Source organism: Meriones unguiculatus, chromosome 1 (genome assembly GCF_030254825.1).
Source record: "Meriones unguiculatus strain TT.TT164.6M chromosome 1, Bangor_MerUng_6.1, whole genome shotgun sequence".
NCBI lineage: Eukaryota > Metazoa > Chordata > Mammalia > Rodentia > Muridae > Meriones > Meriones unguiculatus.
Genome location: NC_083349.1, coordinates 159,510,885 through 159,537,329, shown reverse-complemented (window position 1 = coordinate 159,537,329; position 26,445 = coordinate 159,510,885). Strand labels below are relative to the sequence as shown.

The window sequence follows — 26,445 nt, the reverse complement described above, 5'->3', positions numbered from 1 at the left end:
AGGACAGTCAGGACTACACAGAGAAACCCTGTCTTGAAAAAACAAAAATGAATACATGAAATCAATGAGTATTTTTATCTGTTATGTTTTACGTGCCTTGTGTGTGGCGGTGGTGTGCCTGACGGGGCTGGAGCTGGAGTAACAAGCCATTGTGAGCTGCCGGCTGTGTGGTGGGAACAGAACTCCCGCCCTCAGCAGGAGCAGCAAGTGCCCCTGACCGTCGCACCGTCCCTCCAGCTCTTGCTCCCATTTTTAAGTTTTGAAATGTTTATTTATTGATGTGGCGTGTCTGTGCGTGCAGGCGCGGAGGTCACAGGGCGGCCTCCGGAATCCGCTCTCTCCACGCGAGGGCTGGGGACCAAACTCGGGTGGCTGTATTTCACAGTCGGTGCCTTTACTTGCTAAGCCGCCTCTATTGCCCAAAATTTGTGTTTTTGAAATGCGTCTGAAGCTGGGCGTGTCGGTGTGCACTGTCACCCAGGTATTTGCGAGGGCAGGGCAGGAGAATCAGGGGGTGACAGCAAGCTTAGACCAGGCTGCCTCGGTGGGGCCGGGGCGCAGGGCGGCTCAGCAGGTAAAGGCGGCGCCAGGCCCGCCGCCCTGAGCAGTCTCTGGAGCCCACATGGCGGAAGAAGAAAGCTCACTTCCAAAGGCTTCCCATATAAACCATGCTCACGTTCCCCTGTCCCAAAACAAGTAAATGAATGTATTTTTTAAAAAATGTGCGCAGGGGGCGTGGCTGGGGAGTTGTGGAGCAGTCGAGGGCAGGGGCTGCTCTCGGAGAGGACCCGGGTTTGGCTCCCGGCACCCACACGGCGGCCCACAGTCGTCTAAGCCCCAGTTCACCGGGATCTGCCGCCCCCTTCCGCACTCTTCCAGCACCGCCAGCACATGGAACACATACCCACGTGTAGGCAAGACTCCACGTGATATGAAAATAAACCTCCGTTTTCTCCCCCGCAAACGGGGATTTTCTGGTGTCAGAGAAAACCCCCGTTTGTTGTGTTGGAGCTGCGAGGAAGCCATGAGGCCGTGCAGGGGGGATCTGCTGTACCGCAGTGGTGGCAGCGTGACCTGGGGCTCCCACCCCGTGGTCCTGACCTGGCAATGTCACTCGGGGGCGGAGCACTTGCCCAGCAGGTGTGAGGCCCTGAGTTTCATCCCAGTGCGGAAAAATAGGTAAAATTGAACTACTTTGTTTTGTTTTGCGTTTAGAGTCAGGGTTTCTCTGTGTAGCCTCGGCTGTCCTGGTCTCACTTTGTAGACAAGGCTGTTCTTGAACTCACAGAGATCGTCAGCCTCTGAGTGCTAAAATTACGGGTGTGTGCCAGCGCGCTCAGCTGATCTTAAATCCTTAGAAAGGGACAGGTTCCCCTGAGCAGCAATGGAGCAATGGCTGCAAGTATCTTTGTTCTGGGGGGCTGTCCTCTGTAGCAACCGCATTGTCCTTTGTCTTAACCAAGGTGTCAGGAGCACACTTTGCTTATGACAGCTAAAATGCCTACAGTGTTGGTCACAGTCTCCTGAAAAGCAAGGAGACAGACCTCAGGTTTGAGACTTCCTATCCAAACCCCTCTGAGATCCAGGCCCAAACCCCAGGACCCAGGAAAGTTGCAGGACAAAGGGGAAGGAGGGCATTCCTGCCCACTGACTGACTAAAGTCCCTGTGCAGTCAGCTTTAGCTGCATTGTCTTGTTTACAATGCCCCTGCTAGTGGGTTTTTGTCTAGTTAGTTAGTTAGTTAGTTTGTTTTTCAAGACAGGGTTTCTTTGTGTAGCCCTGGCTGTCCTGGAACTCGCTCTGTAGAGCTGGCCTCCAAATCCGAGATCTGCCTGCCTCTGCATCCCAAGTGCTGGGATTAAAGCATGAGCCACCCGCTCTGCTAGAGGGCCAGTAGTGGGAGTCTCTTACAAGGACCATTTCAGAGATCCAGAAACCAGAGGCCAGAAAGGACAAGTCACATGGACAAGTCACAGGTTCCCCAGCCTGGAAGGAACAGGCACTTATTTGTATTGCATATCTACAGGAGTTTAGCCTGTATGTTGATGAGCCGTGCCCACAGAGGCCAGAGAGGCCATCAGATCCTCTGGAATAGTTGTGAGCCGCCGTGTGGATGCTGGGAACTGAACCTGGATTCTCTGTGAGAACAGTCAGTGCTGTTGAGTGCTGAGCCATCTCTTCAGACCCTGTGATGGCTATTATTGGTTGTCAGCTTGCCTACACCTGGAATGAACTACCAGAAATGGAGGGCACCCCTGCGATCCAGATCTTGAGGTGTGGAGGCACACCCTTAACCTGGGCCCCGCCTTCTGCTGGAAGCCTATATAAGGAGAAAGGTTTCGCTCTCTGACTGTTTGTCCTCGACTTGCTGGCACATCTATTCTTTCACTGGCACTGGAGCCTGCTCATAATAATTTATTTAATTTTTTATTTTATGTGCACTAATGTGAATGTGTCAGATCCCTTGGAATTTGTGTTACAGACAGTTGTGAGTTGCCATGTGGGTGCTGGGAATTGAACCCAGATCCTTTGGAAGAGCAGACAGTGCTCTTAACCACTGAGCCATCTCTCCAGCCCCTGGAGCCTGCTTCTTCGGGACTCCAGAATATACAGAAGACCAGCTAAGACATCCAGCCTCGTGGGGCTGAGCAAGTACTGAATTCTTGAACTTTCAGTTCACAGCCAGCCGTTGCTGGATTAGCTGGACTGCAGACTGTAAATCATCACTATAAATTCCCTTTATGTATGTATATACATATATGCACTCAAACACACACACACACACACACACACACACACACAGAGACTCATTCCATCCATTAGTTCCGTGACTCTAGAGAACCCTGACTACTACAGAACCCTAGAGCTGGATTTCTAAATGTAAAACTGTTTTAATTTTTTAAAAATTATCTCATTGCCAGGTGTAGTGGTGCATATTTTTAATCCCAGCAGAGATAGGCTGATCCATGGGTTCGAGGGCAGCATGGTCTATAGAGTTAGGACAGCCAAGGCTACACGGAGAAATCCTGCCTGGAAACCCCCCCCCCCCCACTTTTTTATTTTTAAAGCTGTGTGTTGTGTGGGCGGGTGGGTATGTGTATGTGAGTGCCGGTACCCACAGAAGCCAGAAGACAGTGTCGGACCCCCTGTGTGGTAGTCACAGGCAGTTGTGAGCCTGTGCTGTCGGTGCTGGGAGCTGAACCTGTGTCCTTCCATAAGACTGTGCTCTTAACTGAAGAGTGTCTCTCCAGGCCCTGGAATTTTGGTTTGTTTTGAGACAGGGTTTCATGCAGTGGGAGCTAAGACATTGAATTTCTGATCCTCCTGCCTCCACGTCAGAAGTGCTGGGATTGCCGGATCACGTGCCTCTGGGATGGCAGTCAGCACCATGCTTTCAAGCACACACCCTGCCAACTGAAGCCAGCTTCTTCTTTTCTTCTTTAAAAAAGCTTTTGACTTCTGTTTTATGTGTGTAAGTGTTTTGCCAAACATATGGATATGTGCCATGTGCTTGCAGTGCCCACAGAGGCCAGAGAGGGGTACTGAATCCCCTGCTCACCCAAAAGACTGGGGTTCAAATCCCAGCACCCACATGGCAGCTCACAAACATCTGTAATTCCAGTTCCAGGAGATCCAATGTCCTCTTGCCTTTGGTAGGACATAAGGAATGGACACCGCGCACAGACATACATGCAAGTAAAATACCCACACACATAAAGTAAAAATGTAAAGTTTGCATCATTCCTGCAGCCTCAACCTTGAGAGTGCTAGGATTATAGGCGTGGCTGTCACTCAGCCTTCGTTTCTTCCTAGGAAGCCTCTGTAAACGGAGGTTTCAAGCCACTCCTGGGAGCTGCCTCTAAAATTCCCTTTCTCATGCTGCCCTAGACCCTTTGCGCTGGCCTTTCTCGCTGGCCAGACACACCTGTGCTGCATCCTCACTATCGCCTGCTCAGGTGTTCCCTCACTGTGATTCCTCTGGCTTCCTGTCCAACATGCCATCTATGTCATCTGCTGGCTTTGCGATTGCAGCCTCGATCCCTGAGAACTCCAGAGAGCAAGGTTATTTTTTTTTTCTTTTTCTTTTTTTGAAACAGGGTCTCATTTAGTCCAGGCTGCCTAGAACTCACTAAGTACCCCTGTTCCTGTGAACTCCTGACCTCCCCACCTACCTGCTGAGTGACAGGTGTGTTTTCAGGGGATGAAACCAGGGCTTCCCGAATGCTGGGCAAGCCCTTCATCAGCCAAGCCCAGACAGCCCTGGCGGTACATGTCTGGAAAGGACTCCCTACAGATGAGGAAGCTGAGCTCATTTATACAGTGTTCTGTCTGCACATATGCCTACATACAAGAAGAGGGCACTAGATCTCATTGTGGATAGTTATGAGCCACCATGTGGTTGCTGGGAATTGAACTCAGGACCTTTGAAAGGGCAGCCAGTGTTTTTAACCTCTAAGCCATCTCTCCAGCCCTCATTTCTTTCTTATCAACAGGTTCAGCAGGTAAAGGCACCTGCTGCAAGCCTGGGGGCCTGAATTCAATCCTTGGGACACACATGGTCCCGTGTCCTCTGACCTCCACATGCTTGCCTTGGTGACCCCTGCACCTCTTGCAATACAAAATAAATCTAAAGAAGCTCAATAAAAGAGGTAAAAAACAGCTGGAGAGATGGCCTAGCAGTTCTGGCTCTTCCAGAGGGTCCAGGTTCAACCCTAACACTCACAGGCGGGGAACTATACTCCAGTTCCACAGGCTCTCACACCCCCTTGTGGCCTCTGCGAGCAGTGCACACACGCGGCACATAGACGTACGATGTAAACAAAACAACCACACTTATAAGAAATACAAGTAAATAGGAGCCGGAGAGATGGCTCAGAGGCTAAGAACACTGGCTGTTCTTCCAAGGGTCCTGAGCTCACGTCCCAGCAACCGCATGGTGGATCATGAACACCTATGGTGTAATCTAGTGCCCTCTTCTGGTGCCCAGGTGCACATGCAGGCAGAATGCTCTAAAAATCATAAATAAATCTTTTTTAAAAATACAAATAAATAAATCTGTTAAAAAAAAAAAAAAGCAGGCAGAGCCAGATGGTGGTGCACGCCTTTAATCCCAGCACTTGGGAGGCAGAAACAGGTGGGTCTCTGTGAGTTTGAAGCCAGCCTGGTCTACAGAGCAAGCTGAAGGACAGCCAGAGCTACACAGGGAAACCGTCTCCAAAAACTAAAAACAAAACAAAACAAGAAGTAGTCAAGCAGTGCTGGAGCAATCCCATTACTCAGGAGGCAGAGGCAGGTGGAGCTCGGAGTTTGAGGCCAGCCTGGTCTACAGAGTGAGTTCCAGGTCAGCCGGGGCAGCGCAGAGAAACCCTGCCTTGAAAAACAAAACAAAACAAAACAAAACAAAACAAGAAGTAGCCGGGCAGTGCTGGTGCAATCCCAGCACTCAGGAGGCAGAATCAGGGGGATCTCTGTGAGTTCTGGGCTAGCCTGGTCCACAGAGTGAGTTCCAGGACAGACAGAGCTCCATAGCGAGACGCTGGCTCAACAACAAAACAAACACACACCAGCAGGGGCTGAAGAAATGGCTTAGCTGGTGCTCACTTCAACAGCACATGTACTAAGATTGGAATGATACGGAGAAGGTTAGCACGGTCCCTGTAAAAGGATGACACATAAATGTGTGAAGGGCTCTGTAAGGAAAAAAAAAAGTACTGCCTGTTCTTCCAGAGGGCCGGAGTTTAATTCCCAGCAACCACATGGCAGCCCACACCATCTATAACTATAGTTCCATGGGGTCCGATGCTCTCCTCTGGTGTACAGACGCATATACAAACAAAACTCATCTATATATAAGTGGAAAATGTAAACAAAACTGGAGAAAAGTATAAGCGGTAGTATCTGAGGGTCTCGGGATTCTCCTGGCCCTCCCAGCTCTCAGAGGCTCTCGCTGTCCAGGGGTCTGTTGTCTGTGGATGCAGTGGACTAAGTGGCTCTGCAGCTAAAGGGACTTTTCTTTTGCCTGATGTCATTGAGGAAATGCTTCTTCCAAAGAGTCCGTGGCTGCCCAGGCCCTGCATTATTAGACCACAGCCCAGGCTCTTCTTACTCATTCTAGCGCCTCTGATGAGAGAGAGGCTCAAGGCCTGGGGATGTAGCTCAGTGGGTAGCATGCTGGCCTAGAATGCACTTCGCCTCGGGTTCTATCTACCTCTACCACCAAGTGAAGAAGGCACAGTGATACACAATTGCAATCTCAGCACTCAGGAAATGAAGACAGGATCATGGGAGTTCAAGGCTATCTTGAACTACAAGAGACCCCCATCTCAAAAAAAAAAAAAAAAAAAAAAGCATGGAGGCCAGGCATGGTAGTGCATGTCTTTAATCTCAGCAGGAGGATCTCTGTGAGTTCAAGGCCAGCTTGGTCTACGTAATAAATTCCAGGACAACCAGGGCTATATAGAAAGACTGTGTCTCAAAAACCAAACGCCAACAAAAAAAAAAAAAAAAAAAAAAAAAACAAAAACAAAAACCAGCAACAGCAGGGGATGAGTCCATGGCTGGAGGAGCAAAAACACTCTCTGTGCAGACATGCACAGGAGCTGCCAAGCAGCAGCAAAATCAGTGAATGATTCCATCCCAAAAGTCAGGTGCTGGGCCGGACACAGGGCCTGGTGGCTGAGGATGCCCACCGGTCTTGCAGAGAACTTGGCTTTGGTCCCTAACACTTACACTGGGAGATCTCCCAACTCCTCCTGATAGAGGAGCTGACACCCTCTTCTATTTTTGTTTGTTTTTTAAAAATGTGTTTATTATTTATACAGTACTCTGTCTTCATGGACACCTGCATTACAGAAGAGGGCACCAGATCTCATTATAGATGGTTATGAGCCACCATGTGGTTGCTGAGAATTGAACTCAGGACCTTTGGAAGAGCAGTCAGTGCTGTTAACCACTGAGCCACCTCTCCAGCCACCCCCTCTTCTGATTTTTGAAGGCACTCACGCATGCTTGGCACAGATACCTTCGCTCAGGCCCACGCACATAAAATAAAATAAATCTTTGGCAAGATGCCTCAATGGGTGAAAACGCTTGTCATGAAGGTTTAGGGACCTAGTCACCCACAGAACTCCTGGTGGAAGGAAGACCCAACTGTCTACAGCTGCCCTCCAACCTCTACGTTTGTACTGTGCCCAAATTCACACCCATAATTATCAGATATAATAACATACAATATAATAATAATAATTTTTTTGAGACGTGATCTCACTATGTAGTTAGACTAGGCTGCCCTCAGACTCACAGAGATCTACCTGCCTCTGCTTCCCAAGTGCTGGGATCAAAGGAGTGTGCCACCTTGCTCAGCCATCCACATAATAAATAAGGTAGAGAGGGACATGCACACATTGACTTGTTTCCACCTGTACACACACGCATACACCACACACACACACACACACACACACACACACACTGCAATAAAAACTCATAATGTATAAAATGCAATACACTAAAAACAAGGCCCCGAGAAAAAGTCCTTGCTCCTAGATCACACGAGGAAGACACCGTTCAAATCCTCTCTAATGTTGTGGAGTGGAGACCTGGATCTTCCTGTCACTTCAGTCCTGTTATTTCTGTTTTTATACCTTGGCCACGCAGCTCCGCTAAAGTAGTCCATGGAGATGGCTCAGGGGCTGAAAGCTGGTACTGGTCTTGCAGAGAATGGGAGACTGAATCCCAGCTCGCTCCTGTAGCTGCAGTTCTAGATGGCGCCAAGCCTCTGGCTTCTGTAGACACCTGCACTTCACACACATGTACCCACCACAGACACACATAACTTGAAAATTCAAGTAATCAGGCATGAGAGTGCACATCTGTAACCCACCACTCAGGAGGCAGAAGCTGCAAGTTCAAGGCTGGCCTGGTCTACACAGCCAGCCTCGGGACGGCCAGGACTACACAGAGAGATGCTGTCTCAAAAAGCAAAACAAACCAAAAAGACAGGAGTAGTGGGGAAGTCCTTCAGTCTCAGAATTCCCGAGGGCAGAGGCTGGTGGGTCTCTGAGAGTTTGAGGCCGGCTTGATCTACATAGCGAGTTCTAGGACAGCCAAGGTTATGTAGTGAGAACCTATATAACCTTGCAAGGTCAAGAACATTGTGAGCTGTATCCCAGAGGCTGGTGTCAGGAGGCTTGCTGAGATCCAGGCCTCAGAGGGAGGACAGAATTGGGAACCGTTCCTAGACCAACTTTTCTTTCAGGTTCCTCTGGGAGTGTCCACCAAGTGGCTGCTCCCGCTGCAGTGGCCTAAGGCGCGTGGAATGAGGAGACACAGCCCTGTCCCAACCCTGCGGTCGGCCAGCCTGGCGCCCAGCTCCCTGAGGCATTCAATAAAAATGAAATAATATTATGAGAGCCAAGGCTGCACGTTTCTCACGGTCCAGCAGAGGGCGCTCTGACAGCTCAGCTCCCAGCGCAGGAACAGGCCTGTGGGAGCTGAGCCGGGACCACAAGGGCAGAGGACCCCAGTGGAAACACACCACCCACGAGAGACACTAGCCCGAGGGTATGCACGTCCCTGGGGGACCAGAAGGTGCTCCTCTGGATGGGGAGAAGGTGGGAAGGTCCAATGAATGGTAAGAGGCCAACTCAGTGCCCCACCTCTCCCCTCGCCTCTGCCCTTCCTTGCCTTCCAACTGTCTTTTGACAGATCGCAGCGGGGCTGTGACTCAGCCCCCAAAGGCCGCGCCAGGAACGCTGTCTCGCGCACCCCACTCCCCGCCCCGCCCCCCCCCAGGTTCTGAGGACCGAGTGCAGAGGCCGCTGCAATAGGAAAAGTGCCTCCCCTCTGGGAGCCAGCTGGCGGGGTGGCTGCACCCCTCTCCACGCTAGCTGCCCGGCCCCCACAGTGGAGCGTGCCCGGGATCCCCCACGTGTGCAGAGGCTGAGCTGCGTTTGTTCTTGGTCCCTTTCCTCTCTCTGTGCAGGGCGCTGGCACCCAAGCGGTCTCTCAGTCCACAAGTCAGTCAACTGTCCCAGCTGCGGCCTCCGCAGGCCACAAACTCCCGCAGGGAAAGCGAAACCGGAGCTGGGTCAGGGATGGGCCAAGATTTCTGTTTTTGATTTCTCACTACAGGCCAGGCCGATTTCACTGCGGCCTCCTTGGTTTTCCTCTAAGTCCAGGGACCTCGGGCAGCAACCTCGGTAGAATCCTTCACACACACATCGGGAGCTCAGAACTCTCAAACTGATTGCTCCGGGGCAGTGCCTAACCGGAGGCCACGGAGGCCACTCCTGCAGGGAGACCTCAACTAGGAGCTCAATGTCTGAGCATGAGGGGAGAGAAAGAGATTTTTGACCTCTTTGATCGGCAGTTTCCTCACCAATCCAATAGGGTTCCCTCACAGGCTGCTGGCAAGGAGGGAGGTAAAGGGGTGAAGATAAGGCCCCAGAACTGAAGCCCGTGAGTGAGCCGTTCAGGAAAGGGCACGTGAATTATAATCATTGCGGCTCAGCCACTGTTGATCAGACAACAGGGGGCCAGGAAGTCCCGAGGGCCTTGAACGGGAACAGGGTCTGAGTTCTGCGCTCCACCCCCGGGCGCCATCTCGGAGGCTCCCAGTCTCAGGCTTGGCATTTCCTGTTGATGTGAGCTTTGTGTTTTTACAGCTTCCCTCTCCTAGTTCCCCCTGAGAAATCTCGGGAGCCTGACACTTGTTCTCTGGTAGGGACTGCAGCAGCTTGGTGGAGTGTTAAGGGGAGTCCTTGGGGAGCTGTGGGGACTGGAGGGGTCCCAGAAAGACTGCAGTCATAGTCTGAAGGGGCCTTGTTGTGGGGGGGGACCCTAGGCATGAGAAGGCAGATGTGACACCTTACAAATGTTCCAAAGGGTGGGTGACTGTAAGAGGTCAAGCACCCAGGGGCCTGGTGAACTCACAGTCATCATGCCTGGGGCACCGTTGACAGTGGCTGCAGTCACTTGGGACTATCTATGTCAAGAGGACACTTGTAGTTATGGTGCCCAGGACAGATGGTACAAGGCTTATCAGCCAGAGTGCTGACTGTTAGAACGGTCACTAGACGCAGGTAGCAGCATGACTGAGCCCCGTGGAATGGTGCCCCCTTCTTGACTCAGCACTCAGGAAGCCAAAGCAGGGCTGTCACAAGTTCAAGGGCAGCCTGGGCCAAGTCATCTTCTCTTTAAAAAAAAAAAAAAGCAAACAAGGGTGGTCACAATTATCTGACAAGGTCTCAGAGAAAGTAGGCACACATCACAGCCCCAAAACCCCAGGCTCTGGACCTCGGAACCCATCCTGCATTTGCTGTTCTGGAAGCAGATAGCCACCATGCCCACGGGGGCACAGCTCTTCTGTCACCAGCACCAGACACTCCGCCAGAGTCAGCCATCACTGTCAGCATGTCACAGCCACTCTGCCGAGTGCAGACACATCCACGCTGTTACAGCTGTCACAGACAGGGACATAGTCGGCGGGCACAGTTACGGCAGCCCAGAAGCACCACGCCACCCTGTCATCACTGTCTTCAGGGCAGAGGCAGGCAGCGCCCGGGGTCCAGGCAGCCCAAGCCCGTCACGCAGCTAAGCAGCCCTCCCGGACACCGCCTCGGCAGGGGTCGCCACTACTCTGCACACCGTCACTTGTCACTTCAGAAAGGTGGGGACTCCTCTTTGATGGGACCTCATCTGCCCTTGGCACAGGCCCGTGGGCACCTTGGGGCGCCAGGGAACCCTAACTGACTGGACGGGGTGGGGGCTTGTTCCAAGTCATAATCCGGCCTGGACGATGCTCCCCGGAAGATCCCTGGACCCCTAACAGCGGCTCCCCTGACTGAACCCTCCGTCCCTTGGAAGCACCTCAAGTGCTACCCCACCGGAAGTATCAGCGTGGTTCTTTAGGCACCACTAACCGAATGCCCCGTAGGGTACTCCACGATGACCCCAGCCCCCAGGAAGTCCCTCCAGGTGGTACCCCCTCTCCAGCAGCTGCTCTGGACCATTACTGCCCAAGCTTGATCGAGAGCCCTGAAGCAGCGTGAATCCCCTCGGGCCCCAACTTCACCCTGGACCCCGCAGAAACAGAAGAGCTGCTGCAGTGGCGTCCCCTCTCTACACCCACGCGGGGCACGCTGATCCTCCCACCCGCCCCACAGCGCCCCCTTCGGCCGGCTTCGCGCGTGGCGCCCCTCGCGCGCTGGTGCGCTCCGCGCGCCGGGGGAGTCTCACCGCCTACTGCTGCCTCCGCTGGTGCCGGTGCCATGGAAGGACGAGGGCCAGGACATGCGGGTGGTCCGCAGGCCTGGCCGGTCGCCAGTGTCCACGGCGTCGGCGCGCTCCATGGGCCGGTGCGGTGAGCGCTCGGCACTGTCCGAGTAGCCACGCTGCTGGATGCGGATCGGGGTCCTTGGCTGCCGCCACAGGTGCTGGGGGGGCGGCTTCAGGGTGGCCTGGCCCTCCCGGGGTCCGGGGAGAGAGAGAGACAGGCTCCTCTCCGAGGGGGCGGCCGGAGGCTCCATGGCTCCCGCTCTGTCTTGCGGGGCACCCCCGGGGCAAAGCGTCCCCCGGCCTTTCCGAGCTCAGAGGCTCCACGGTCGTGGCGCTTGGGGACCCGAGGGATCTCCTGGCCTCAGTGGGGCCATGGCGCCCAAGGGCGGAGGGCGCGGACGGCGGCGGCGGCGGCGCCGGTGTCCTCCGGGCGCTTGGAGCCCGCTGCGCTCTCGGAACCCGGCGCCAGCCGCGACTCCCCGCCCCGGCCCGCCCCTCCCTGCCCCCCGCCCGCCCGGCGACTGTCACAGCGCCACCCCCTCCTCCTCCAAGGAGAGGAGGGTGGCAGCCCTCCACACCCACGCACAGCCCAATCCCGCTGGGGAGGGGACGCCGCCGCGCGCCTATCTCCAAGAGCCCTCTGGAGCAGGCACGCACGCACAGGGACCGAAGAGTTAAAGGGTTAATGGCATCGGGACGGAGACATCCGACTGGTTGGCGGGGTGTCACTCAGCTGCATCCATCAAGTCTGGGGCGGAGTCAGGGGCTGTCGTTTCCTCGCCTTTAGAACCCCAGTCACCCTTTCTCCCAGGCCCCCTCGGCGAGGAGTGGTCCTCAGGCCACCCAGGCGCAGCGTCGGCAAGCCGGCAGCAGCGCACGCAGGACCGTGACGGCGTGTGGCGCCCCCATCGCCTGGCGGGATGTGAGTGCACGTGGCCCCTTCCGAGGGTTGTCTGTGTTGTCGATGTCTCCTGGAAGTGTGTGCGCGCACGTGGTGGCTGCTCCTGCTGCTGCTGTCGGGGGTGTGAGGGTGCGCGCGCACGGGCGCAGCCCGTCGGGAGGGCGGAGCGTCCCTTAGGGTCTGTTCCGGTGGCCTGGGACTGCGCACACCTTCCCACGCGCTCCGGCGCTGTTATTCTGACTGATGGGAGGATGCTGTTGCGAGCTGTGCACGCGATCCTTGCTCTGGTGTCTGTGGCCCCCGAGGGCGTGTGCTGGCGTTTCTGTGTCGTCCGCCTGGAGGCCACTTGAGTGTTCGGGGTGTCCTTTTGGATCCCCCTGTACCTGATATATAGGTATCGCTACCTTTTAATTTTTAAAATTTTTATCATTACATTATTTGTGTGTGTGTGTGTGTGTGTAAGAGTGTCCCCCACCTCATCATCCAAACGCTACATCTCTCAACTCCTGCAGCAAGATTTAGTCCAGCTCTGCACCCTCAAGCCCTTACGGATACCCCTTAGATGCCCTGGAGAGGTCGGAGAAGAATCCACGGAAGCCATTCTCTCCTAACATCTGGTGGCCCCCGGGAATCAAACTCAAACAGTCAAGGCTGCCGGCAAACGGTTTCACCCACTGAGCGCCTCGCCGGCCCAATCCCTGCCCCCTCTTCTTTTAATTGTTAAAAGAATCTTTGAAGCTCTTCTTCGAAAGGTAAACTGAGGCAGGTGGAAGGAGTAGCTGCGATAGGAGACTCTTGGAGGATGCACCCCACCCCTGTCGTTTTCAGGCGAGTAAACAAGCGGAGCCTCGTCTCCCGCCCTCAGAACCCCCCTTCCGGCACCTAAATCCGGAGTCGCCGTGACTCACGCTCCCGCCTCCCTCAGCGCCGTGCCGAGCAAACGAGCAAAAGAGCGAGCGGGGATCCGAGAGCGGCCCCGTGCCTCCTCCCGGCCCTGGCTGAGTGAGCCCGGATTGCTGCTGGGCCAGGGTGGGCGTGCTGAGGCGCCCTCGTGCCTCGTTCCCTCCCAGGCTGCACCGCTGCTCAGCCGCGGCAGTGTCCCCTGCAGTGCCCTCTCCCCCACGCGCCACCCCTCTTCTGGTCGCCCAGCGGGAGACAGGCCGTGCAGTCCTGCCCCACCCCCACGCTCGGTCTTAATTACACACAGGCAGCAAACCTTTCCCAGTCTCCAACTTCCTCAACCACTTTCCCCTAGCTGGAGGGGACTCCAAGCGTGGGCAAAGGAATGCGGCAGAGGAACTGGCCCCCCACCAACAGCCCCAGGTGTTCCCCGAAGCCAGAACTGTATCTGCCCCCTACTTTTCTCAGGAACCTTCCCACAAGCATCTAAGCGGTATTTTGCAAGTGTTGAGGACGCCCAGCTGTCCAACGTCTTCATACTGAGAGCTGCAGCCTTGGCCCCAGCTCTGGGTGAGAGCTGTGAACCTCGAGGTGGGGCTGGACTAGAGCCAAACAGAGGCTGGAGTATGGGAGAGGGGGCTTTTTCTTCCCCTCATGCCTTAAGCAGAGACCCTAGAGCCTTCCAAAGCAATGGATGGGGGTTAGGGATAGGTGAAATTGCCATTACAAAGATGAGGCCGGGGGAGTAGAGTCTGGGCAGGGGTGGGCTGGCAGTCAGAGCCAGCTCAGCTCTTTGGCTCTCTGACTGAGCTCCTGTCCAAGAAGGTGGGGGCGGGGCTCTAAGACCTGGGAGGACCCACATGAGAACTGGCTAGAAAGCACTAGTGGGCTGGTGAGAACGGCCCAGCAGGTAAAGGTGACTGCTGACAAGCCTAACCACTTGAGTCACATCCCCAGAACACACACCACGGCGGAAGGAGGGAATGGACCAAAACACAGACACACAGCAAACAAACAAACAAATGTAAATAAATAAATGGAGTGCATATAGGCTTAGACTTTTTTCACGCTCCCCCCTCCCAGTGAAATACAAACCCTAGACCTACTCCAAAATGCTTACATCCTGGCTAAAACTGAGGGATCTAGCATGCTGCCAGCGGGGAAACTGAGGCAGCTGCACCGCACACTGGTCAAAGGCCAGGCCCTCAGCTCTGTGCATTTAGGGGGCGTCCTGGAGGCTCTGGAGCACTACAAACTATTTTCATCTATATAGGTCCCTGCTGACTCAGGCGGCTTAGGAAAAGGTCCCCGAGGCTGCCAGGGCTCCGCCTTCGGAGAGCTGCTGCTGCCAGAGTCAGCAGGCTTCAGACGTGTCAGCCACGTTTACAAAACGCTAGGAGCTCAGGTTAGCTCCTGGGTGACTCAGTTTCTCCATGCTTACCCCCCAGATGGAGCCCCCTCCTGCCTACCTGTTGTCGTCTGATCTGATGATAGTTACTCGAGACGAGATCCGCAGCCGTTGCTTGGTGGACCTTGGCATGGCAGGGAGTCCAGGATCCAAGGGCTCAGGCTAAGCCCAGCCCGGACCAGGACCTGACGAGAGATGGTGGCGAGGGTGGCGCAGGTCCGCGCCTAGCATGTTGGCACTACAGGACTAGGGGGTCTCCCTGGGCCTCTGTGGAGGGACATGGGGGGAATTGGGGCTTGTCTTGGGGTTCTAACTGTCACCTCACCCCCAGGAACACGACTACATAGCTACCAAGCAGAGCAGCTAATGGGCACATTCAGGACCCTCATTTCTGAGCCTTCCATGGAGGAGTGAACGAGTCCCTTTAAGCCACAGTCGTTCAGAATGGGAGTTTATTCTGTAACCTAGGCTGGCCTTGAGTTCTCCGTCCTCCTGCCTCAGCTTACCACATGTTATCATTACAGACTGTGCCCCTGTTTTATCATCTTTTCCCACCCTCTTGTCCTTTCTTCTTTTGTACAGTTTCGCTGTGTAACAAGCTGGCCTTGAAATCATCACCTGTCTATGCCCCCCAAGCGCTGGGATTAAAGGCCTCTGTCTCTGCACCCAGTATCATCCGCTGTAAGTGATCCACTCGTGTTTTCTAAGGGTTTCCCCCTGTTGCCTTAGTTTCCCATACCTCTGAGACCCAAAAGAGCTCACCCAGGCCGACAGTCCTCCGCCTTTGGCCAAAACTGTCTCCCTACTTGCGAAGCCACAAGAAGGAGTCCCTGCCCCCACTACCTTAGGGCTGAGAGTTTGTCAGTGTGGAAAGCAGTGGGGGAAAATGCAATCAAAGGGCTACACTGAGGCATCAGTGCCTACGCTCCAGAAACAGCTACAGTGGCTAGAGAACTATCCTTACAACAAACTCTTGTCTAAGCTCCGCCCAACCCCAGGTCCGTTCCCTCTGTACGCCCCGCCCCCGACTCCGCCACCGGGGCCTGGTCTAGTTCACCCTGTGCCTCTTCTTCCTTCAGCCACCCTTCCTTCGCCTGTCCCAGAGCCCGGGTCAAGGGTCACCTGCCTGTGCAGAGGACCAGAGGCACCTTCCGTTAGAACTCGCGGGCTCCCCATGCAGACTGGGTCTGGAACCTTCCCAGCCCCCTTGCCTATCACTCGCTCATCTCGGCAGACGTCAGCAAACAGCTGACGCAAAGCTGGCGAGGGATGATGCCCTCCCGTTACCATGGCGACAGGTGACGCACGCGCGCTCGGGCGGGTGTAGGTGCGGCGGCAGGCCTCTGGGGGCGCAGTGGCCCCTCTGCGAGTTCCTTGCGGCCGCACGCTGGGACTTCCCCGTCCGGGAATCCCACGGAGGAGCCGGCCGCGTGCTGCGCGTGGTCCGAGCCGGGGGCCGGAGGAAGCGCTCCTGCGAGCTGTCGGGCATTCTGCTACACCCCAAACCCCCGAAATAGCTGCGGTGTGCGGGGGCCGGCGCCGAGAGAGACGGCGGCTTCTGGGCACAGATGGGGGACGCACAAGGCAGAGGCGCGGAGACAGACAAGGACTGGTGGAAATAGAAACAGACAGACAGGGACACAGTCGCAGCTTGCGGTGACGGGGGAGGGAGAGACTGGCTCACTTTACCTTCGCAACCTAGCACCGAAGATGTGGGTTGTGTGACCACGGGTCTTTGAGGCTCGGAGAGGCTCCTTTCCTGTAGCTCGGGCTAGCCTCATTCAGACTTCCCGCCTATGACCTTGAACATCTCATCCCTTTTCCTCCACTTCAGCGCTGGGATTACAGGCTTGCAACACTAAGCCCCGTTAGTGGATCCAGTTTAGGGCTTCCTTCGAAGTGTGCAGTGCAAGCGTTCTATCCACTGAGTCACATCTCCAAGGTCTCACTATGTAGATCAGGCTGCCCTTCAACTCACGGAGAAACATTTGCCTCTGCCTCCGAGGCACTCACCAGGGAGGCTTCTGCTTCGTATATACCACCCTCCACCTAGCGCCCCTCACCTTCCAGGGCTCTCAAAGCAAATTTGGAACTCCTGCTCTCCTGCAGACCGCGTTATTCTTTCCGCAGCAGTGATGGCCGCAGTGCTGCTATGTTGTTGCTACCTTACTTACGACCTTCTACATGCCTACACGGGAATACCAGCTGCAGCCTGGGCTGAGAGAAAAGTGCTTGGTGTGCAAGCATGAGGACCTGAGTTCAGATCTCCAGCACCCGCATAAAAGCTGAGTGGAGGGGTGCACCTGAAATCCTCCAACCTGGGATGGGAGGTGGATGTGAGGATCCTCAGGCCCAGTGGCAAGCCAGTCTAGAGAAAGTATGATCTTCAAGCTCAGTGAGGGACCCTGCCTCAAAAAATAGATCAGGTGTTGTGGTGTGCGCCTTTAATCCCAGCACTCAGGAGGCAGCGGCAAAGGAATCTTTGTGAGTTGGAGGCCAGCCTGATCTACATAGTGAGTCCTGGGACAGTCAGGGCAACACAGAGAAACCCTGTCTTAGAGGTGCAATTAAACGGTGGAAAGCAATAGAGGAAGACACCTATTGTTGACCTCCGACTTCCATGTTCACCCACATGTGAGTGCCATCCACACACAGGTGCAAACACATGAACACCAAGACGAAAAACAGATTATCAGAACCAGCTGTGGTAGTGCACGCCTGTAATCCCAGGACTTGGTAGGCAGAGGCAGATGGATCTCTGAGTTCAAGGCCAGCCTGGTCAACAAAGCAAGTTCCAGGACCGCCAGGGCTTCAAAGAAACCCTGTCTCAAAAAAACAAAACAAAAGAAAAAAAGAAAATAGAATATCAGCTGCAGGAAGGCAAGAGCATTTCATCTTTTCCCCCACCCCAGGCCGGGTTCCACATAGCCCAGGCTGGCTTTGAACTCCTGATCCTCTTGCCTCCAGTTTTTTGTTTTGTTTTGAGACAGGGTTTGTCTGTGTAGCCCTAGCCGGCCTTGACCAGGCTGCCCTCCAACTCATAAAGCTGCCGGCCTCTGCCTCTGCCTCCCAGGCGCTGGGGTTAAAGGCGCGTTCCACCAGTGTGCCTGTTTTTCTGTGCTGTTACAGCTGTGAGCCACCATATCCAGCTAAGGTATTTCTGTGTTCTGGGACTCCTGTGGATCATTTCCAGCTATCAGAAATGATTAGGACTTGGGGTGCGGTGGGGGGGGGGGACCGCGGTGCTAAGCATCAAAGCCGGGATCTCTACCTGCATGCCAGACCTGCATGCTGGACAAGCATGCTGCTATTGAGCTTCATGATCCTCCCTGCTTTCGTATATGGTGTGTGATGCGGTATGAGAGGAGAATGAATCTTGGGGTGCAGCCCAGGCTGGCCTCAAAGCCTTCCTGCCTCAGCCTGCAAAATGTTGGGATTACAGATGTGACGACCCCACCCCCCAGCCCAAATCCTCCCATGGTTTGAGATTTCATCATCCTGTGCTGTACAGTTGGCTGCCAACTCCTAGGGTCAAGAAGTTCTTCTGCCTTGGTTTCCCAAGTATGTAAGACCACAATCATGTACCCATGTGCCCAGTCGGACACGGATGTATACCGGCATTCTCCCTCTATGTTACAGAACACCAAAACTAACTCCTTCTAGCTTCTTTTGTCTTATGGAAATGACTGAGATCTTAATGTGATGTAAGTCAGAAGAGCTTATTGTGACTACCTTCTGACTGTAGGAGGCGATGGTACCCACTCTTTATGCTCCCACAGACTCAAAGGATGCTAAAAGCAGGAAGAGGGTGAGAATAGAATTTAACTGCTAGAGACTCTGGTAGCACAGTTTTGGGTTTTGAAGGCTCTGGACGGAAGGAAGGATATAGCTTTAAGAGAATCTGGTAGCATAAGTTTTGTTGTTTTGTTTTGTTTTTGTTGGACATTGAGACAGAGTCTTGCTATGTAGCTATGACCATCCTGGAGCTCACTGTGTGGACCAGAGTGGCTTTGAACTCACAGAGATCCACCGAGTGACAGGATTACAGGCTTGTACCACTACCTCCGGCTCTGGTGTCTTATTTGTCATTTCAGTGTTCATGTGTGTGAATCTGTGGGGGAGGTACATTCACATGTTCGTGCATATGGGAATGATATTTATTATTAATATTTTATGTGCATGGGTGTTTTTCCTCTATGTACCAGGGTCAAATGCTCTGGAGTTATAGGTAGTTACAGATGGCTGTGAGCTGCTGGTAACTGAACCTGAGTCTTCTCCAAGAGCATCAAGTGTTCGTAACCACTGAGCCATCTCTCTGTCAACCTAGTTTTGACCTTCAAAGGCTCTGGAAGGGATGAAAGAGGGAGGGAGAAGGGAGTTAATGTAGCTGCAAGAGAGTCTGATAATAGACTTTGGGTTTTGAAGTCTCTGGAAGGAAGGAGTGTAGTTGCAGGAGAGTCTGATAGGATAGGTTTCTGTTTTGCAGGTTCTGGAAGGAAGGAAGAGAGGAAGGAGGAAGAAAAGCACCTTCTCTTTCTATGCACACAGCTACATATGCTCAGTCCCATAGAGAACAGAGCTGGTAATATACACCTAGATTCTGTAATCATACCAGCATGGCTGCAGTCAAATCCTCCCTCTTCCACTTCCTGGTGACCCTGGATAAATCATCCAGCCTCTCTGGGCTTCAGCTTTCTCATCTGTAACACAAAGGTACTGTTTAGTTCATGTATGCTGAGGTTGATATGAGGATAAAAGAAGACAAAACAAGACATACTCTGAACACATGGTCAGCACTCAGAGAATGCTGGCCACCAACATGTTTGTTAGAGCCAGGCTTAGTGGCACAGGCCTTTAATCCCAGCACTTGGGGGCAGAGGCAGATGGAGCTCTGAGAGTTTGAGGCCAGCCTGGTTTATACAGTTTCAGGACAGCAAGAACTGTATAGTGAGAACCTAAATTGAAGAAGAAGAAAAAAAAGCAACAAAAATAGCAATTGTTGCTTCACAGAGCTATAGCTGTATGTGAGAGACCATACAGAGAGGCTGGCTCTGTTGGTCTCTTTGCCATTCCTCACACTTAGGAAGTATTCAGACCTCGGGACTTTTGCATATGCTCTTCTTCCTACCTAGAAAGTCTCTCAAGACATTCTGTGCTCTCTCTAATCCTGAATCCTTTTCCCTGTTGGTATTAGTTAACTTTTAAATTTTAAACTGCCTTTCAAATTTTAGTTCGTGTGTGTGTGTGTGTGTGTGTGTGTGTGTGTGTGTGTGTGTGAACTGTAAGAGTGAGGGTGCATACATGTGCCACTGCATGTAGAGGCCACAGAGCAACTTTCAGGAGTCAGTTTTCTGCTTCCACCACAGAATACCAGGATCAAACTCAAATTTTCTCATTTGTGTGACAAGCAGCTTTACCTGTTAGCCCATTTAGCCTGCCCTGCTTTAGACTTTCAATATGTTATGTGGCTTATGAATTACCTATTTATTTAGTTTTTTGTGTGTTTTTGTTTTTTGGTTGTTATTGTTGTTTGAGACAGGGTTTCTCTGTGTAGCCTTGGCTCTCCTGGAGTCTCTCTGTAGACCAGGCTGACCTCAAACTCACAGAGATCCGCCTGCCTCTGCCTTCCTGAGTGCTGGGATTACAGGCATGCACCCCCACACCCAGCTTATTTTGTTTTTTCAAGACAGGGTTTCTCTGGGTAGCCCTGGATGCCCTGGAACTTGCTCTGTAGGTCAGGATGGTCTCAAACACAGAAATCCGCCTGCCTCTGCCTCCCAAGCAGATCAAAGGTGTGCGCCACCTCCTCTCAGCTGTTAATTACCCTTTTAATCACTGTCTTTTTTTCTTGATTTATCTTTCAGCGCTGGAGATGAAGCCAAAGGTCTTCCACATACTTGGTAGGGGCTATCCCACGGAGCCCGCCCCAGCCCCTCACTAGGGGATTCTAAGCAGGGCTCTACTGTGAGCCCCACCCTAGCCCTTGCAATACTTGGTCATCTGGAGCATGGGCTTTGTCTGCACGGGCATTTCCCCAGGTCATGTAAACCCTCTGTAATTACTGGGCTGTCATCCCGTCTGTATTTCAAGTGCTTGTAGCAGCCATGGTACACAGTGAGAATTGATGAGCCCGGGGACATGTGTCATTTGGTAGAGTGTTTGCCTCTCATGCGCAAAGCCCCGGGGCCCATCCTCAGGACCATACAAAACTGGGCATGGTGGCACATGGCCATAATCCCAACGGTATAAGACCCTGCCTCAAAAACAAACAAAAAGACAAACCCTTAGGGAATAAAATGAAGAAAGGAGTAGAGAGGGGCAGAGACTGCTATCCACACAGCACACAGTTACCTGTTTTCTTTTTTTGTTTGTTTGTTTTTGTTTTTGTTTTTTTGTAGCCCTGGCAGGTCCAGAATTCATGTATCAACCAGACTGACCTCCAAGTCAAATCTGGATCTGCCTTTTTCTGACTCCTGAGCATTGGGACTAAAGGTGTGAGCTACCATATCTAGCTCTGTCCACTCAAATGTAAAGCATAAGCCTGGAGAAAAACTCAGACAAGGGAGGGGTGGGGATTTCTAGGCCTTCCTTCTCTGGACAGCAGCCTGGGTGGGGAGGCATACAGATAGCACCGCTGGCTGCTCTGGGCTCTGAGTGTCTGTTCCTTCTGTGGGGTGTGGATGGGTGGCTGGATGGGTGGCCTGGCCTCTGCTTGTTTGGGAACCATGTGCCTAGATGCAGCAGAAAGCAGTATTTCCCAGTGGTTAAAGATGCAAGTTTGCCGTTGGCAAGATGGCTTAGCATGTAGAGGTGCTTGCTGCCAACTCTGATGACGTGCGCTCAGCCCTGTGAACCAGCATGGTGGAAGGAGAGAATGACTTCCTTCCTTAAGTTGTCCTCAGACCTCTATACGTTTGCTGTGGCACCTGTGTGAGTGTGTCAACACACACACACACAACATGAAAATATAGTACGAAATAGTACAATGTAAATTTGGAGGCCAGTGTGGCACTGCTCTCCAGTAGTTCCAGAAATAGGGAGACAGAGGCAAGAGGGTCATAAGGTCAGAGCCATCCTGGGCTACATAGTGACACCTTGTCTCAAAAAAGGTGGTGCTCCTGTGCATCCCTCCTTCCTCGGATCTACAGGCAGTTAATGTTTGCTGGGGGAGGGAAAGATGTTTCTTCAGAGGTGTCGCTGCCAGTAGGGTGCCCATGAGCCTTGAAGCAACTATAATGAAATTCATTGGCTCACACACACACAGATCTCACTATGTAGCCCTCTCTGGCCTGGGACCAAAGCTCCATCTCCTGAGTCCATCAGGCCCTGTGCTCAGTTGGACCTCTGCAGGACCCCTTTCTCAATGGACCATAACCATCCCTTTGGTCTTTGTTATTCGTTTGTCTGTATGTTTAAGAGGCAGTCTTACTGCAGGGCCCAGACTGGCCAGGAATTCCAGTCCTTCTCTTGCAATGGCCTGAGTACTGGGATTAAGCACACAACACTATGCCTGTCTCCTTCCTACTTTTTTTTTTTTTTTGTACTTTGTTTCTTCACTTGAAAAATTACATTTAGCTGGATATGATGGCAGACACCTTTTATCCCAGCACTCAGGAGGCAGAGGCAGGAGAATGAATCTCTCCGAATTTAAGGCTGGCCTGGTCAACAGAGTGCATTCCAGGCCAGCCAAGGCTCTGTTACTCAGAAACTCTGGAAGGGCAGGGGAGCCATGCATAGCAACGTGAAGACGTGGAACACAAAGAGAAGAATCAGTTCTCTCTCCCACCATGTGGGTCCTGGGTCTTCAGCCTCTGTGGCAAGCACCTCCCTCCCTGACTCATCTTATCAGCCCCTTCCTTATTTTCAGGAGAATAACAAATCAACTCTTAATTATATATATATATGAGGGGGAGGAGTAATTAATTGGCTCATGAGAACCCTCTTTCCTGATGCCCAATTATCTGAATCTAGTCTGAATTTTAATTTCTTTTCCCTTAATCAGGCTTTCCCCCCCACCCCGAGACAGGGTTTCTCTGTGTAGCCTTGACTGTCCCAGAACTCCTTCGTAGACCAGGCTGGCCTCGAACTCACAGAGATCCAATTCACAACACACTCTGCCTCTGCCTCCTGAGCGCTGGGATTAAAAGTGTGGGTGTGGTGTCCCTGGCTGTCCTGGAACTCACAACACAGGGTCTGCCTCTGCTTCCAGAGTGCTGGGATTAAAAGGTGACAGTTACCTAGGAGAGATGTTTGTTTTTTTTGAGACAAGATCTCCTGAAGCTTAGACTGGCCTCGAACCCTTGTAGCCACTGTCAGCCAGGAACTCCTGATCCTCCTCCTTGCCTCTACCTCCCAAGTGCTGGGATGGCAGGCATTCAACACCTTCATGCCTGGCCATCACTTTCATTGTGATGGTCTAGTTTATATTCAGACTTGCTTCTGTATGATCTTGCTCCCTGGCCAACCAGGTACAGGGACCTGTGAATGTCTCTCCTTTGCTGCCACTGTGGTCTGGCCAATGTGGCTGTTTACAGTAGGTGGCTAGGGAATGGGAATGAAATACACAAGGAAATGAATTTTGGAGCAAAGGCATATTCGGCTCCTGGCCGGCCTTGGTCTCAGCCTGCCTCCCATTGGTAGCTGAAGAAGCAGAGGCGCAGGAATGCGCGAGGAACGGCTGGGATCTCTGAGATCTCACTGCAGCTAAGTGGTGTCTGCAGCAAGGATTCCCACCTCCAGCTTTGGCCCAGCCCCAAAGCAGTCCAATTCTCCCTACCCACATTCCACAGAAACAAGATACACCACAGGAGTCTGCTCTGAGGGAAGGTGGTCCACCAGGAATGTGAGATAGGGAACCGGCTCTGAGTAACTTGGGGCTGGTGTCTTTCCCAGTCCCCGCGGGCTGGACACACCTGGTAAGCGATTAGCATACGCTTGGTGATGATGCCGGGATGCGGGAGGTTCCCGAGCCCGGGTCTCAGCTCCCTGCAGCTCCACTGTCAGGAGCCTAGTCGGAAACACACACACACTACAGCGGTGTGGTGGAGACGCTCTAAGAACGTACCAAGGAAAGAGTGGAGGGAATCACTGCCTTCACGGAGAGCTAGGGGAACCCCATGATCTTGAAGCCCTTCCTCCCGGGAGTCGGGTTTCCCCCTCTTCCCAAGACAGCTGGCAACCCCAAAACTTACCTTGCTGGGGAAAGGGGCTGGAGAGAGGAGCCCCGCCCTTTGTGGTCTGGGGACAGGGCAGTGGCAGCGGACAGGTGTCCAGACCCTTTGTTTGCTGGAGTGTATGGGTGTGTGGGTGTGCGGGAGACCCTCCTGCTGTATGTCCGTCATGCGCGTGCCCGGGCTGGGATAGACCGCCGCTGCTGTGGTGTATTTGCCAAGGTGGAGGAGGGGAAGAGAGAGGGGACTCCCCGGCTCCGCCCGCCCACTCGTGAGTTTGAATGAACGGGAGGGGGAGGGGCCCCAGCGGGAAGGAGTTTTTATGCCTATCAACCCTTCCCCTCCATGGACAGGGAGGCAGCCCCCGATCTGCAGACCTTTATTCGCCCCAGAGAGGTCCCTCTCCAACAGCTCCCGAAAAGCCGAGAAGAGGAACCCTCCCCAAACCAAAGGGATACCGTTGCTCTCCTTCGGCCTGACCCCACTGCCAGGAGCATCCCTTAATCTAAGACAATCCTGACCCCAGGATGCAGTGTGGGTTTCTAAATCCTGTATCAAAGCATTGGGAGGGATGTACGCCCGGGTGCCTCGAGCTCAGAATAAAATGGACTCCCTCAAGCCTCAGACGAAATTCAGGGACTCAGGTGAGCCGAAACAGCTGTGCGCAGCCCCAAATGGCGAGCCTCCTCCGGTGCCTCCGGGGTCCCCCTGGGCGCAGGGCTGCCAACGCTATCGCTGCTTACACATCAGCGACACCCAGAGGCGGAAAAAGGGGACACTTTCAGGTGAGGGACTCTGGATGATTACAGAGGGCCGCAGAGGCTGAGCTTCCAGCCTGAGGGCGCTTCAGTGGAGTATGAAGGCCCCAGACCTGGTCAATCACCATCCACTTCTGGTGCGCTGCGGTACCGGGCCACTTAACCAACCTTTGGACTGCAATAGTTTTTCTACCCCAGCGCAAGGTTAAGTCAAGGGTTCTAGCCTTAGGCTACGCTCCATTAAGACTGAAGCCTGAGTTTACTCCCTAGGCTCACCCCTGTGGAAGAAGAAAACTGACTCCCGGAAGTTGTTTTCTGACTTCAACCTGCGCACTTTAGCTCTCTACCCCATAAAGTAAAATAGTATTTATTTACTTGTTTTGAGACAAGGTCTCTTTACATAGCTCCTGCTGTCCTGAGCATTAGGTAGACCAGGCTGGCTTGAATTCAGAGATCCATCTGCCTCTGCCTCCAGAGTGTTGAGATTAAAGGAATGGTGCCACCACGCGCAACCAATGACTGTAATTTTTTTTTAAGGTACTGGAGCTGAACTGACTGCTCTCCCAGAGGACCTGGGTTCAAATCCCAGCACCCACATGGCAGCTTACAACTGTCTGTAACTCCAAGATCTGACACTCGCACATAGACATACATGCAGGCAAAAAAAAAAAAAAAAAAAAAAAAAAAAAGGACTGGAGCTGATGCAATGGCCCAGCTATAAAGATGCCTGCCACCAAAGCTGGATGGTCAGTTTGATCCTAGAGCCCACAGGGTTAAAGAGAACTAACTCCAGCAAATTATTTCATAACCTTCACATGTGTACATGTGTGCACACGTGCGAGCACACACACACACACACACATTTAAAGGACAAGGGCCAAGGAGATGGCACATTTGATAAAAGCACTTGCCATCAAGCCTGAAGACCTGAATTTGATCCATGGGACCCACATGGGAGAAGAAAAATGACACTGTCAAGTTGTCCTGACTTTCATATGTGCACAAACACATTGATAAAATGTAATTTTTAAAAACCGACTTATTTATTTTTATTTCATGTGTATTGGTATTTTGTTTGCACATGTGTCTGTGTGAGGGTGTCAAATCTGCAGCTGGAGTAACAGACAGTTGTGAGGTGCCATGCAGGTGCTGGGAATTGAACCCAGGTCCCCTGTAACAGTAGCCAGTGCTTAACCACTAAGCTATCTCCTCAGCCTCTAAAATGTAATTTAAAAAAATTTTTTTAGTGGTGGTGGTGGCGAACACCTTTTATCCCAGCATTTAATCTCTGGAGGCAGAGGCAGGCAGATCTCTGAGTTCAAGGCCAGCCTGGTCTACGAAGGGAGTGAGTGAGTTCCAGGACAGCCAAGGCTACACAGAGAAACGGGGTCTCGATAGATAGATAGATAGATAGATAGATAGATAGATAGATAGATAGATAGATAGATAGATAGAGAGTTTGAGGCCAGCATGGTCTACAGAGTTCCAGGACAGCCAGGGCTACAGAGAAACCCGATCTCAAAAAATAAGCAAACAAATGACAAATAATACAAAAAAAAAATCCGGCATACAACCAGAGCTATATAGTGAGATCCTGTCTCGAAAAAACAAAAACAAACCAAAAACAAATTTAAGGGCAAACATCCTTTAAAAGAAAAATTACGTGAGCCAGGCTCCGTGCCCCGCCTTTAATCCCAGCGCAGGGGAGGCAGAGGCAGGCGGATCTTCTTGAGCTTGGGGCCAGCCTGGTCTACAAAGGGAGTTTCAGGACAGGCAGGGCTGTTAGAGAAAGCCTCTCAAAACAAACAAACAAAAAATTACGTGTGTTGACGTTTTGCCCACAAATATGTCTGTGCACCACATAGCGCCCCAGGGCAGGCAGAGGCAAGAGGGGGCGTCTGCCTTTGCTTCCCGAGTACTGGGATAACAGTGAGCCACCACGCCCAAGGCGACTAACTTTTTTGTCCCAAAAGGATGCTCAGTCTGGGCTAGGCGGGAACTTGAGAAGGCCGCGCCACGTGCTCTGGTTCC

General features: G+C 52.8%; 1 protein-coding gene, 1 long non-coding RNA gene and 1 other non-coding gene across 7 annotated transcripts in view; 2 read left to right on the top strand and 1 right to left on the bottom strand.

The window, feature by feature from the left end:
* The window catches only part of Pde4a (phosphodiesterase 4A), a 47,677-nt gene extending 32,991 nt beyond the window's left edge, over positions 1 to 14,686 (bottom strand). The window contains exon 1 of one of the 2 annotated variants that reach the window (XM_021649195.2): positions 14,548 to 14,686. In XM_021649195.2, coding sequence (XP_021504870.2) covers positions 14,548 to 14,618 — 71 coding nt within the window. In that variant the 5' untranslated portion in view covers positions 14,619 to 14,686. Of the gene's footprint in view, positions 1 to 11,238; positions 11,742 to 14,547 lie in introns of those variants that run through there. The other variant, XM_021649193.2, reaches the window with a different exon arrangement.
* LOC132651169 (U6 spliceosomal RNA) lies at positions 5,594 to 5,700 on the top strand. The gene has a single exon (XR_009589011.1). It is a non-coding gene; the product is annotated as a U6 spliceosomal RNA (small nuclear RNA).
* Positions 9,860 to 25,432, top strand: LOC110555769 (uncharacterized). 4 transcript variants are annotated; one of them, XR_009586948.1, is made up of 9 exons: positions 9,860 to 10,669; positions 10,996 to 11,432; positions 12,089 to 12,199; positions 12,691 to 13,648; positions 14,527 to 14,702; positions 14,818 to 15,167; positions 15,566 to 19,199; positions 20,351 to 23,401; positions 24,952 to 25,432. It is a non-coding gene; the product is annotated as an uncharacterized LOC110555769 (long non-coding RNA). The 4 variants fall into 4 exon arrangements; XR_009586949.1 differs by lacking the exon at positions 9,860 to 10,669 and having other exon boundaries at positions 11,304 to 11,432; positions 15,566 to 17,640; positions 17,929 to 19,199; XR_009586951.1 differs by lacking the exons at positions 9,860 to 10,669; positions 10,996 to 11,432; positions 12,089 to 12,199 and adding an exon at positions 12,212 to 12,572.
* Positions 25,433 to 26,445: the final 1,013 nt, after the last annotated feature.